Source organism: Mustela erminea, chromosome 18 (genome assembly GCF_009829155.1).
Source record: "Mustela erminea isolate mMusErm1 chromosome 18, mMusErm1.Pri, whole genome shotgun sequence".
In the NCBI taxonomy this organism is placed as follows: Eukaryota; Metazoa; Chordata; class Mammalia; order Carnivora; family Mustelidae; genus Mustela; species Mustela erminea.
Window position 1 is genome coordinate 4777710 of NC_045631.1, and position 13793 is coordinate 4791502.

Consider the following 13793-nt stretch of genomic DNA (forward strand, 5'->3'; position numbering starts at 1 on the left):
GCACTTGTCCATGGCTAATTGTCAAGTTCAGAGGGGAGAACAGTCAACGAGAAGATGTTAGAAGGTCAAACTCTGGCACCCCAGCCCACCCCGATGGTCTCTGGCATAAATACTGTGTAACTCGGAGTTAAATGTCCCCCGCTGGTTGACTCCCAGAGCTTTCTCCAGTGGGGGATGCGCCTTCTTGGAAAGGGTTTCTCCCCGGACACCCTCCACTGTTCCCTCTTTGGAATGTTTCACACTGTTGACTTGTCCCTCGAGATGCAGATCAGTATCTTGCCCACCGAGGGAGCTGGGGCTGGCCACCCCAGGGAGCCAGAAGCCAGTCTTCCCTCTCTTCTGTGAAGGGCCTCCATGGTTCAGTTTGGGTTCTAGAAGGATGTAGACGGGGAGTCTAGCTCGGACACTCTGATGTGTGTAAACATGAGGTTCACCTTGGGACACAACTTCGCCCCAGGAATTTCCCAGCATGCATAGCACTTGGCAGAGAGAGTTCGATGAGTGGCACCTAGATGCAGGAGTGGGGAATGAGCCACGAAAGGGGACGGCTGTGGCCAGCGTCAAGGGAGGCATAGCAATATGAGAAAGACGAAATGAGATGGAGCCTGCAGCGCTCCCCAGCTGCATGTGGAGCCCTGAGCTCTTTCCCAGAGGGCCAGGAAAAGGCTTTGCCTGTCTGTCTTATGGCTAAACCCCCTCCACCACCACCACCTCCACCAAGAAGATGGGGAATGTTGGACGTTGCAGATCTCCTCCCGGGCGAGGCAGCAGGGTGACGAGGAGAAGAGAAAGTGAGGCCACCATCAGCGATTCAGGAAGAAGGACTTGAGAGTCTGGAAGAAAACTGACTTCTGTTTCTGCTTCTGTTTCTTCTTGATGATGGGCACCCACACCAGCCCGCACACCAGCATCATGAGTCCCAGAGACAGGAAAGCAGGCCCTATCATCTTAAGGACCTTAAGGCTGTTGACACCCAGCTTCAGGGTGTAGGCCAAGCAGGTGATGACCACACCGAAGAGGAGGATGGCGCCGCCCACCGACATGATAATGATGGGTTTGCGGTAGATTTCCCACTTACTCCGGGGGGTGGCGGTCCACACCGACTCGCTTCTGGAGCTGATGCACAGGGAGCTGGCCGTCTGGCTGGGCAGCAGGTCCTTGGACTCTGGAGACTTCTCATCGACCTCCGGGGCCTTGGGGAGAGCCTCCATCGTCATGGCTCCACGGGACTGGGCACCTGGTACCCGCAACACTTAGAAACAAGGGTGAAGCCCAAGGAGTCCCCACACGCCCTTCCTGTTCTCAGCATCCGTCTCTGGTCTGGCTCTCAGTGGAGGGCGACACTGGGTTTTGTGCTGAAGCCAAACAGAAAGTCAGATGAGATCCACATAACTAAGAAACCACTCACTGGCACGTTTCTTTGTTTTTTCTTGTGAGAGATAAATATTATAGCATTCAAATCAACTGCTTTTAGTATTTAAAACAGGGAACAGGGGCACCTCTTTAAAAAAAAAGCAAAAGCTGTGTTTTTGCGAATAGCACCTTATTTTCAGACTCAACGACTTTCTAGCTGTATGACTTGAATGAGTTACTTAACGTCTCTATGCCTCAGCTTTCTTATCTATAAAATGGGGATAACAGTACTACCCATGTCCAGCTGCCAGAGGCTGGATTTGAACCCGTTCTGTTCTTGCTCTCTTCCTTACCGTGTGGAGGACATCCTTCAGCCCAGCCCAGGATTTTATGTGCTTTTCAGCCAGGGGCATGCCCCAGGTTCAGAGTGTGACCTTTGAATATCTAAGTGCCCCCTTGCCCCGTCCTCCGTGGCGATGACATCAGGTCAATCTCAGGCCTGTAAAGGTACGGATTCTAGCCGGTGACCTCCTCCGACTTCTCATCTGAGCCCGTCCGTGTACCTCTCAGTCACCAGAGCCCTCTCTTCCCCTGGTACTTTCTGCATGTGGGAGGAAGGCGAGGCTGTAGAGAAGCCCCGGTCCGCTTCGCAGAGGTCCTCACCGACTCCCGGGCCCGAGGCATCATCCTTGACTTGTCTCCAGAAGGTCTGGCCTGGTGCACCCCAGAGATGCTGCCTGCCTTTCAGTGAGCGAGCAAGTGAACGAACAACGGACTATCCTTTCTGCCTCCTCCCTCCCGGTGGTCCCGAGCATGAATTCAGCATTTTTTACAACACTGTTTGGACGGGTTCTTCCTGGCGGAGGCTGGTGCCTCCCTGGGTTAAGCTCTGGGACCCTGCTGGCCACACTCTCCTCCTGTGTCCCCAGGCCACAGACTCTCCCACTGTTCTCTGCAGGACCCTGCCTGCCTGCCCAGAATGACTATCCTCAAGCAACACTCTCTCCAGCCTCTGCTCTGTCTCCCTCCTCTCATGAACTGCCTTGTGTCCTCGGCTTCTGGTCCTTCCGTCCTCCAGGAACCCCGAGGCTCTTCCTCTGACCGTCTCTCTTCGGGCCCCACCCAAATCAGATTGCTTTCCAAGAGCCAGAAGTGTATCGGGGAAGGGGGGCAACTCATCCCAGTCACAGTGGGCTCCCCCAATGCCCCAAATGGAGTGAGTCAGACCCAAATATGGAGAGGAGGGTGCAAGTCTGGCCCCTGGGTGAAGGGTAGCCTGGGATGGAGGAGATGGCTCCCGGAGCACCCTGGAACCTGCTGGTTCTTCTTTTCCAAGGCTCTCCCATGGAAAGCTGGGTCCCGGAGTGAATGGTTTCTCCCCCAACATTTCCCACCATGTTCATTCTAAACTTGATCGCTCACTCCCGCCCTCCTCCACCCCGCAACAGCTCAGGCTTGAACCACTTCCTCCAGCCGTAATGCCCCCCCCCCCGCCGCCCCTTTCCAGAACAAGCAGTTACAGACCCGTCCCCTTTGACATGGAGGAAATGGGAATCGTAACAGGGCCGTGCCTTCAGAAGGTGAATACTCATGCTCCTGGACACTCATCTAGAGAGAAGATATTTGGGTCTCGGCTTCCAAAGACTTCGAAAAACCGATGGGCTTTTGTGAGTACAGGGACACAGGTGTCTGCTGCTGCCCCTGGGATCCTGTGGCCCATTTGCATAAGCCAAAGGCCCTTTGTAAAGTGATCTCTCCCCTTGCCCGCCCTACTGCTACTGTGAGCTGGCGGCAAAGGAGGGATCACGGAGCCTAATGTGAGGTCCTGGGGGTGGGGGACTTACACTGGTTTTTGCCACCTAGTGTTTTCTGTGGATGTTCTGACATCTCCAGTAGGATCCCCGCCCAGCACCCCCCCCCCCCCCCACCCCGCAACCTCTGGGTGGCCCTTTCTACCACTTGGCAGTGGAGACCCAGGGCAGAAGGACTTGTTGTCTTGCGATGCTGGGGGTGTTGGCAGGGAGAAGTAGGAATTCAGAGATTCTCAGTCTTGTCGGAGGTGGCTTGGACGGAGAAGGACCTGTTCCCACGAGAGGTCCTGTCTGGGTGGGAGGTGTCCTCTGCCTCCCCTGCAGGAGCTATGCTGCTGGAGGCACGGGTCATGGCCAGGGGTCCTGGAGTGGGGCGGGGAGCTCACAGCACCAAGCACATCTGGAGGCGGGGGTGGGGGGAGGTTGGGGAGCTCACGGGGTGGAAGCACCAAGCACATGCTCTTTGGCCCTGCAGGGAAGTCACTTGTCTATTCCCATTTTCTAAGGGCAAAGACAGGCACCGTGAGAGTGAGGAGCATGGCCAGGGCCTCGCCGAATGTCCCATGTAGCTGTGCTGGGGTTCACACCAAGGTCTTTGGACTTAAAAGCTCTGCACACCAGATCGCGCTGGTCTGAATGTGGCCTGAGCGCCCTTCAACAAGGAGACTCTGAATTTTTCACTCTGGGGCTTCACCCGCCCGCCCGACGTGTAACTTCTCACGGAATATGGAGGCATGTCAGGAAGTAGTTCTACAGGGATTCCCTGTGCGATAGAGAAACACGAGCACGGTGGTCGGTTTTTCATACTCAGTTTTTCAACGACTCAATTTAAAGGACAATCTCATTCTGAGACACTGGTCTGTCTGTCTGTCTTTCTTTTTTCTTTTTTGGCTTTGAAATATTCCTGATTTTATGAAATGACCGTGATGGGAAGAAGATGGTCAGTTTTGTTAGTATCTGTCCCTGGCAAGGCAGAAGTTGGTCACCTGATGTAGACGTCTGTCTGTCTCTCATCTGTCTATCTAAACTGTCATGGCTCATGAAATCTCCAATGAACGGGAACCTTTCATTTAGTTGACTTACTTAGGAGGCGATGTGGGTCTTGGCACAGTCACGGGACAGGCAGGGCTTCCGAGAAAAATCACTCCTTCGTGAAGCCGGCAAGTCCGCGGGCTTATCTGCGGTGTCTGTGTGTGATGACGGGAAGATCTAAGTTCCTGACATCAGAGGGACCGCAGCGTGAAGCGAGTTTACCTGAGCTGTGGGGCCCTGGGCCGCTCTGTGAACACCGGAGGCTTACTAGCCCCCAACGAAAATAAGAGAATACAACATCTGCCCCACTGGACTGTGAGGACCGTCACATTCCATAAGCACTGCAGCCTTGTGTAACATAGGTGTTCCAGACAGGGCCATGATGATGATGATGATGATGATGATGATAATGATAATATTATAATACAAATATTAATAATATATATTATTAATATTATAATATAACATATTACAACATTATTAATATATAATATTGTATATTATATATAAATAATACAATAATAATAATAAATATTATTATTATTGTTGTTATTTTTGTCCCTGTTTTCTCATCTGTAAAATGAGGAATTTGGGGTAAGGGACTTCTAAAATCCTCTTAGATCAGTCCACCGGTGGTGACCCAGACCTCAATTCTGAGACTCTGGGCTGCCTGACAATCCCCAAGTCAGGGTGCTACGAGTTATATAACACTTTATTCAAGTCCTAAAATATTCTCTATTTTTTTCAGTATCAGGGTTTCTCAGCAGCAGTACTATTGGGGCGGGGTCATTCTGTTGTAGGGAGGCTGTCCTGTGCATTGTAGGAGAGTGTGTTAATGGCTTTGACCTTTGCCCACCAGATGCCAGTAACACCACCACCTCCTCCGGTCATGATAATCAAAAAATGTCTCCGGCAATTGCCAGATGTCCCCTGTGTGTGGTGGGGGAGGGGGAAATCAATCTGGTGTGGACCGCAGCTCCACACCAGCTTGTCCTTCCTGCCTAGCTTGCAGCTGCCCGAGGGCCAAGGCCAAGCTGACTCATCCTTCATGGGGGGCCTCCCTTCTGGTCCTTGGCAGGCTCTCCAAGGGCCTGGCCCCCTGCTGTAGCTGCGTGAGGGACCAGGGGACATCTGGGGAACTGAGCCAGCCCGGTGAGAACAATTTCCAGGTTTGGATTAAGTTCCTGGGGGCTTGATCCGTACATCTCAGAGGCTCCCTCACTCCCAGCAGTGGGTTGACTGGTCCACCCCGCACGTCAGAATGTGACCTTATTCGGATAGAGGCGTTGGCAAGTAGAAGGAAGGCAGGGGTCTCCAGCCCAGGTCATCCTCAAGTAGACCGGTCCAATGACCGTGTCCTTATAAGAGAAAGGAGAGGAGAATATGACATACAGAGGGGAAACCCTGCTGAAGATGGAGACAGAGGCTGAACCGATGCCCCTACGAGCCAAGGAGAGCCGAGGATTTCCAGCCGCTGCCAGAAGCTAGGAGGGCGGCACGGCCCGGTTCTCCCTCAGAGCTTCTAGAAGGAACCAGCTCTAAGGATTCCTCAATTTTTGGACTCTGCCTTCCCAAACCATAAGAGAATAAACTTCTTTGTCTTCAGTGACTGCATCTGTGGGAATCTGTTACAGCGAAACCGAACACACCCGACTCTTTTTAACGTCCCGGACACCTCAGTGGTGGACAGGTACTGAGGCCCGGGGGCTGGGCCTGTGGGGGAGAAGGCGGAAGGAAGGAAGGAAAGCCGGAGGTCGGGCCTCCTGGACTCCCCAAGATTTGAATAGGGGCTCAGCCCTCGGGGCAGCCATTTGAGAAGAGAGAGATGAATCCCTCTCTCCCAGAGGCCACGTTTGGAGGGTCCGGAGGCGGACTGAGTGGACGGAGACTGTAGCTCACAGCTGGGGTTGGGCAGGCCAAGATGGCGCCCTGGTCTGGGACCCCACAGCCACGAGAAGGAAAGGGGGACAGCCCTGAGCCTGAACGGGCACCGATGTCCAAACAGGACACCGACCGCGAGCGGCCAGGCAAACTGCCATTTACATAAAACCTCCATTTACATAAAATGAGATTCCATTTACATCAAATTCAAAATCTGTGCTCTTTCAATGAGGAGAGCAGTTGCCTTTGGTGGGGGCGTGGGTGGGGACACGTTGGACACTTCTGGGGGGCTCTAACGTTCTGTTTCTCGATCTGCTACAGCCGCTTCCATGGGCGTGTCCCGTTCGAGCCGGAGACTCGCCGGATGACTGCCTTTCTGGGTGGAGGTTAAACGGCAATCAAATGTGTAAACAAAGGTAATTGAAAGGTCTAACTAAACGCAACACCGTCCCTTTTTCTGGATTCTGACTAGAACAGACCGACTGGACAAAGACACCTGGGCATAATTTTAAGGAAGTCAGAATTTGGATTGGGGATTAGATGACACCAAGAATTTAACATTTGTATTTGGAATGATAACGATCCCGGGGACACCAAAGAAAATGTCTTCACGACACGGAGCTAAGGCTTGAAACAACATACAGGGAAGAAATGCCGTGAAGCTGTGATTCACATGAAAACCTCCGACTCCGGCCAGAGGCAGGTTGACACGATGCTCAGTGACAGTAAAGCCGGGTGGTGGAAACACGGACGTTCACTGTGATTACGATCTCGACTTCTATGTACGTCTGCAAATGCTTCTAATAATGGGAAACGGAATATACAGACAATGGCCAGACCATGTCTAAAGCCAGAACTCTGAAGGGCACCTGGCGGGCTCAGCTAGTGGCTGATGAACCCCAGGTTGAAGGTTCGAGCCCCATGTGGGGAGTGGAGACTACTTAAAAAAACAGAACTCGGACACACACACACACACACACACACACACACACACACACACCCCAGTCTGCAGGAACCAGCCCAGGAAGCCAGACTGCTATGTATAAGTCTAACTTTTAGGAAATCAGACCACTGTCTCCCAAAACCAGGCTAGACACCAAGGACAGCTGCCTTTTGACGAAGCAATTCCATGGGGGAAAAGAAAGTCCTTTTGACAAGTGTCGATGGGGCGACTGATGTTCTATTGGAAAAAAGTGAAACCTGACCCCCGCCTCACGGCATCCACCCAAGAATTAATTCAGACGGATCACAGGCATAACCTGGACATAAAAGCGAGAACGAGGATGATTTTAGGAGGAAATAGAGAGAAATACCGTTGTGACCCACAGGCAGGCGAACTCCCTCAGGACAGAGTAGGCAGTAAGCAAACGTGCAAACAAAAACAATTAAGTAAGATTTCGTCTTCATTGGAAACTCCTGGCTCATTAAAGTCTCCTAAGAAGAGATGAACAGGCAAACTACAGGCTGGGAGAAAAGATTTTGCAAAAATAGGTATTTGTCAAAGGATTTGTATCTGGAACACAGGAAGAACTACATCTGATGGGTAAAACCATTCGCCAGCCTAATTTTTTAAAATGCGCAAGAGGCTTAGACAGACCATCCCAAAGGAAGATGAAAGCACGGACAAGATGCTTGACAGGGATACTCAACAGGGAGATGCAAATCAAGACCACAAGGAAACGTAGTTGGACGCCCACTAGAATGCGCAATGTTTACAAATCTCACAAAACAGGGCGCCTGGGTGGTCAGTCGGTGAAATGTCTGCCTTCGGCTCAGGTCATGATCTCAGGGTCCTGAGATTGCGTCTCGTGTCAGGCTCCCTGCTCAGCGGGGCGTCCGCTTCTCCTTCTCCTTCGGCCCCTCCTACCCGCCTCATGCTCTCTCTCTCTCTCAAATAAATAAAATCTTAAAAAAAAAAAAAAATCTCACAAGACAAATGGTGACCCATACACTACTGGCAGAATATAAAATGGCACAAACATTTTGGGAACAGGCTTGGTAGTTTCTTACAAAATTAAGCACGTGCCCACCCTTCGTCCCCGGAGTCGCGCTCCTAGCTACTTATTTGTCCTGGAGACATGAAAGCCTGTGTCCACTAGTGGCTTATTTAAGAATATGCATCTAGCAGCTCTCCTGATAACAGCCCAGGCCAGAAACTCACCCAGCGACAGATTGTAGATTCACGCAACAGAATACTAAAGCCATGAAAAGGACTGAACGACGTAAGAGGATACATGGCCACATGTATACATGGACACACAGCCTGGAGGTCTCCCAGACACACCAGGTGAATGTATCAGAGTAACGGTATTATCTATTTCCATTTATAGGGCCTCCTAGAAGCTTCTAAGAAGTAATCTAAGGGGACAGAACTCGAAACAGTTTTGTAGGGAAGGGAATTATGGGACAGAACTAAGGGCTTTCTCTGGGGTGCATGGAAGTGTTCCATCGTGGTATTTTTGCTGTGGGTTACATGGGAGGGGGGATTGTCTGTCTGTCCATACAGCCCGCTAAGACTTGTGCATTTCCCTGTGTGCAAACTATATGCCACAGGAAAGTGACTGAAAAAACCCTAATGATTGGTGGGTTGGGTGAAGAGCTGGCGGAAAGACGGCTCCCACCAGAAAGGCAGGATGTCGCTAGTGGATCATGGGGATCCGTCGTCAGGGCGTGGGCAGATTTTCCACGTTACCTGGAAAATCAGAGGTGCGGGCCGGGGCGAAGTGACCCCAGGACAGGGTGGACGTGTTGTCACAGGGAGATTGGCAAAGTGAGGGAGTCACCCGGGAAAGACCGTGGAGCTGATTCCGAGATGAGGAGGAAGTTTGGGAAGGAAGAGAAGGAGAAGGAGTTTTGGGGAGAAACTGGGATGGGGACAGGAAATGCAGGTGAGCGATGGAGAGAGACAGGAATTTCACCTTGCCCGCCTCGTCTCTGGAAACCTCCCGCCCTGTGAAGGTAAACACAGACGTCCCGCAAGCTGGGGGATGGGAGGTGGGGCTGGACGGAGCAAAGACTGGGTCTGGTGGCCCGAATGATCCCCTCCAGAAGGGACAGACCCCCAGGACCGTCCCTTAATCTTGTTAGTGCTGGTCCGCTCACCGGCCGCGTGTTTGCCTTCGCACCCTTATTTGGAGACGCTGCCTACAGCGCGTCATTTCAGAGCTTGGCTCCTGACCTTGCATTCCGCCCCCACGCCCCGGGGGGGGCTACGTAGTGCTCAGCAAACAGTGCTCACCAGCACGGCCCCACTTTCCAAACCACTCCTGTGCGCCAGCCTCCGCACCCAGGGTACAAGAAAGCCAGTCTCCTGCTCTGCAGAGGAGCTCAGGGGGACGCGTGTTTCCTCCCTCCCTGCCCGTCGTGGCTTGCTCAGTGGCGTCTCTGACAAATCAGGCGAGGAGATGTCTCAGACGCCAGGGGAGAGAAGCTGCCAGAAGACCTGGGCATTTTCTCACGCTATCACATATTCATACCCCAGTGTAGAAATGGTTTGGGGCCCCGTGCGTGTGGATTATGCAAGGTGCCGGGGCGGCAGTGAGGGTCCAAGACGATAAAGACCAAACGCTTCCCCTCCGGCGTCTGAAATACACCACTTAGGGCCACTTTCTTCGCCCAGAGCACCCCTCTTCCTGCTGGTGGCCCCTGTTGTCCTCACTCCCATTTTACAGATAAGGAAACTGAGGTCCAGAGCTGCCTGGCCCCAAACCCTGGCCTGTCATACACAGCACGGGGCTTTCTCCGGCGTGGCACCCGCCTCTCCCCGGTGCTGTGTTCCCTGCCCTCCCCCCACCAACTTCCTGCTCATCTTCACATCGGCGCTCCTATGGGGCTTTGCTGGTGGCGTTCTCCGAATGTGCCAAACTTGGTCACTGTTAGCAGGTTCGAGACGTAACCAATAAAATGACAGGGTGCCCAGGGAAATTGCAACAAATGCTTTTTTTTTTTTGGTGCAGGAATGTGCCAACGACTGCATACACAGGACATACACCCAAAATATTTGTTGTTATGAGAGATTCGATTTCAGTTTAAGCTGGGCAGGCAGCCTCTGCGCTCTCCAGCAAGCTCCACAACAGACCCCTCCGTGCTGGGGCCTAGAGTTATCTGTCGGTTCCCAAGTGTCTCCTCCCTGATAGGAGGTGGGCTATTCTGGGAATTGCAAGGGACCCAAAGCAGAACTCGGGGACGGGAGGGGCCTCACACTGCCTTGCAGGAGGCTGGGCCTAGAGAGCCAGGTCATCCCGTGGGAGCCTCGGGGACGGAGGGCTGGCAATACAAGCATCGGAAATAACACGATGGGTTATTTCTGAGAAAGACCCTCGTGCACGGGTTTTTTATGACATTCCCGAGCCCTGGAAGGTCTTGCTCTCTCTCTCTCTCTCTCTCTCCCCTGGAGTTGTCCCCTTACCACCCCACGCGGCCACCGGTTCCAGACACTGCCCTCCCTTGAACAAGACATGCAGCGGGTGACCCCATTCCTCTGATAAGGTGAGTGGGGCCCAGTGCCTGAGCTGATAAAGCAGAGGCCAGAGCATTTCTGAATACGCTGCCACTGCCACTGCCACTCGGCCACCCCGTCTGTCACCCGCTCACGGCACTTCTAGGAAGGGAAGTTCCCCAGAGGCCACGCTCCACCCAGACCGTGCCATGCACCCCCCTCTTCCCATCACCCAGCTAGCACCCAGACCCTGCCCAGCTCAGGTGATGGCGCCTGCTTTTCCACAGACGATTGGTCTGCCCTACGTGTTTCAGCCCGAGCTCCGTGCCTGCCCCGTTTCCCCTTGCTGAGATGAAGCCTGCCCCAGCCAGCCCGCTGTCCCTTGTTTCCCTGGCACCTGCCCTCGGCACCTGCCACGCCTGCCTGCTGCCGGGAGCAGCAGACGCTGAGGTCTGATCCGGGATTCCCAGGAGGACATTCTGGGTGTGAGTCCCCACCCCCCACCCCCACCCCTGCCGCCGCCCATGCAACACTGGGAACGGGAGGGCTGCCTGGTGCTTTGCTGTCTAGTCTTTTTGTTCCTACCTCTGCCCAGGTTTGAGACTGAGGTCCCTGCCCGGCCCTTCCCACCCCTCCCAGTGGCCAAGGGTGAAGTCTAGATGGTCTACACCTAGGGCTGAAGCCCCCGTCTGCATACAGCTTCCCCTCTACCGGGCCCTCAGCAGGGCAGCCCCCTCCTCCCCTGCCACTGAGCTGTCACCGTTCTCCCTGGGCAGTGCCCTCCAGCCTGCTGGTGGCCGGTTCTCCCCATCCCGAGGCTCGGTCCGGCATATTCGCGTTCCAATTCCAGTTCGAGACTCAGCACGCCGCGAAGCAAAGTTAAAAATCAGCCCGTTTCTCCAGGGAAGTGGGAGGGCAGAGGGGACCGATCCCCTCCTTACTTACTGTCCTCAGTGTCCCAGGGGACAGGATGGCGAACCTGGGGACCACACGCAGCTTGCATGGGAGGCGGAACCCGGCAACGAGTTTCTGTTCAAGTTCTGCATCCCAGCCAGAGAAAGCCTCCCTGGCCCCATGGAGGAGCTGATGTGCCTCTGATCCCAGCCACTGCGCGGGCTCCAGTGGGGATGAGCTCACCAGGATGTGGGCTAATGGGTTAACCCTTTGCGGGCTGCTGGCACAGGCACTATCGTGATGTGGCTTTGTCTCAGCTCGGCTCCGCCACTGTTGGATAAACCTTGTGAAAAATTAATGAGGCTTCTCTGCAGTCTGTCACCGAGTTTGAGTGGAGACCTGCATTAGGCTGGTGTCTTGGCAGGGCTGATTCTCCTGGCCCCGGCTCAGACATCAGGCACGCTGGGCTTTGTGGGTTGGTGGAGTGAGTGATGGTGGTGCTGGAGATGGATGGCCAAAGGCTGGCTTTCCCAGAGGCTCTGCAGGCTCTGTCCAGCGCAGGCCATGACAATGAGATCCAGGGGCCGTGGTCCTTCTGGGTGGATGGAGAGAGCAGGTGGAGGCTTACTTAACGTCCTCTGTTCTGAGGTGGTGGGGGTGCCTCTGGGAACTTCCCGGAGCCTGTGGGTGGGCATCTCGGGTGACAAAAGGGCAGGAGCACAGCGGGGGCCTGCCCCACCCCACGCCCAGGTGTCTCTGGACAGGAGGCAGATGTTCACCCTTGCCCTGCCTGGCTTCCCCTGTTATGCCCCTGTGGCTTTGTGTCTGACTATAATGAGAATGGAATGATGGCCCACTGGAATGGACCATCCGGTGGGGAAGGGTCTCTACCTCTCTCACAAGCTGCTTGTAAGACATTGGGGTTGTCTGGCCCCAAGGTGCCCCAAGGGGTACCCGGAAGCCAACAAAACTGCCTGGAACCCTGCCAGCCAGACTGGCCACGGCGTGGGGGACAGTCCTTGCCACTGGTCCCAGTCCACGGAGCGGGGGGGCTTCCTCCGTGGTCTATCAGGGAGACTCCCAGGGATGTGGAAGACCAAAACAGGCAAGGGAATCTTCCATCTCTGTGGATCTCTGAACTACGAACGAATGGGAACTTCCCAGACTGCGAAGAGTCTGGAGAATCTGACCGGGAGAGATGGCAGGAGGGGTGGCGGGAACGGCGCGCGCTCTCTGCTCGGGGGGACGGGGGAGGGTGTCCATGGGAGCCCCAGCGGAGGCTTTCCAGGACGTTCTGCTTTGCCGTCACCGCCTCTGCGTCTGCGCTCTCCAATCCGGGAAGAAACCCTGGAGTGAATTACCCTGCCATGCACATAATCAAATCAGTCCTGTTTTCCCCTCTGTTCAGGCTCCCATGCTTGCTCTGCGGGCCGCGGGGTGTGGCAGGTGCAGGTGGCGTCGGCATGGCCGTGGGGGAGACCGGCCCTTGCAGAGGACTTTGTCCACGTCCGCGCTAGTCCACGTTCTTGGCCTGTGTCATAATCCACTGACTGCCCCATGGAGCCCTCAGACGTAGCTCTGTGAGGCGTGCTGCTATCCTGGTACTTGGCTTTGCACAAAGGACTTCTCTGAGCCTTGACTTCTCCACTTGGCGAGTGGACGTGATCACTAGGACCTTGGAAAGCTTGTGTGGGGGTTGAATAAGCAAACAGACACAGCAAGGACTGCTCTGTGATATACAGAGTGTATGCGTGTGTGGGATACACATATATGTACACGCATGTGTGTATGTAGGTACACATAGAAGCAATGTACATAGGTTACCATATATGCAGATGGGGGGATTGGGTCCAGGGGAAAATGTCTGGGGTGGAAGCTGCGCTGTGTTCAAGCTCGGCCCTCGTGGGACAGAAGAGGGGGGGTGGGAAGCCAGCATGGTCCCTGGGCAGCTGATTCCAGCCGCCCCAGGAGGAAGGGCTACTGAGAGATTTGGGCAGCAGAAGGGGCAGAGTGAAAGTCCAGCGTTGCCTGGGGGACGGCTCTTAGCCCTCCAACCTCCATCCTGGAGCTGCCAGCCGCTGCAGTTCATCTCTGCTCCCCCTTGCCTGCTAGTCCCGTGTTCCAGGATATGACTAATGGGGTGACTGACCACCCAGGTCTGCCCGGAACGGAGGGGTCTCTGGGACACAGCGCGGGACTCCTGGGGCTCAACCAAGCCAGTGCCAAGCCAAGCAGGAAGAGCTGGCTACCCTGATAAAGGCATTTGGAGCCTCTGTGCCTCTGCACACAGGCTGTCCTCTTCTGGAATGTTCCTTCTGCCCATCTCCGTGGAGCCACTCCGTGGGAGCCACTCCTGGGGCTGGTCCCACGATGGGCTGCGGGGC

General features: G+C 54.5%; 1 protein-coding gene across 1 annotated transcript; it reads right to left on the reverse strand.

Annotated features, from left to right (window-relative positions):
- Window positions 1-247: 247 nt before the first annotated feature.
- On the reverse strand, window positions 248-11624 carry PIRT (phosphoinositide interacting regulator of transient receptor potential channels). Its single transcript, XM_032322371.1, has 2 exons — window positions 11461-11624; window positions 248-1355 (listed from the first exon to the last, which is right to left on the reverse strand). Exon 2 carries the CDS (start codon window positions 1215-1217, stop codon window positions 804-806), a length of 414 nt encoding a protein of 137 aa, XP_032178262.1. The 5' UTR covers window positions 1218-1355; window positions 11461-11624; the 3' UTR covers window positions 248-803.
- Window positions 11625-13793: the final 2169 nt, after the last annotated feature.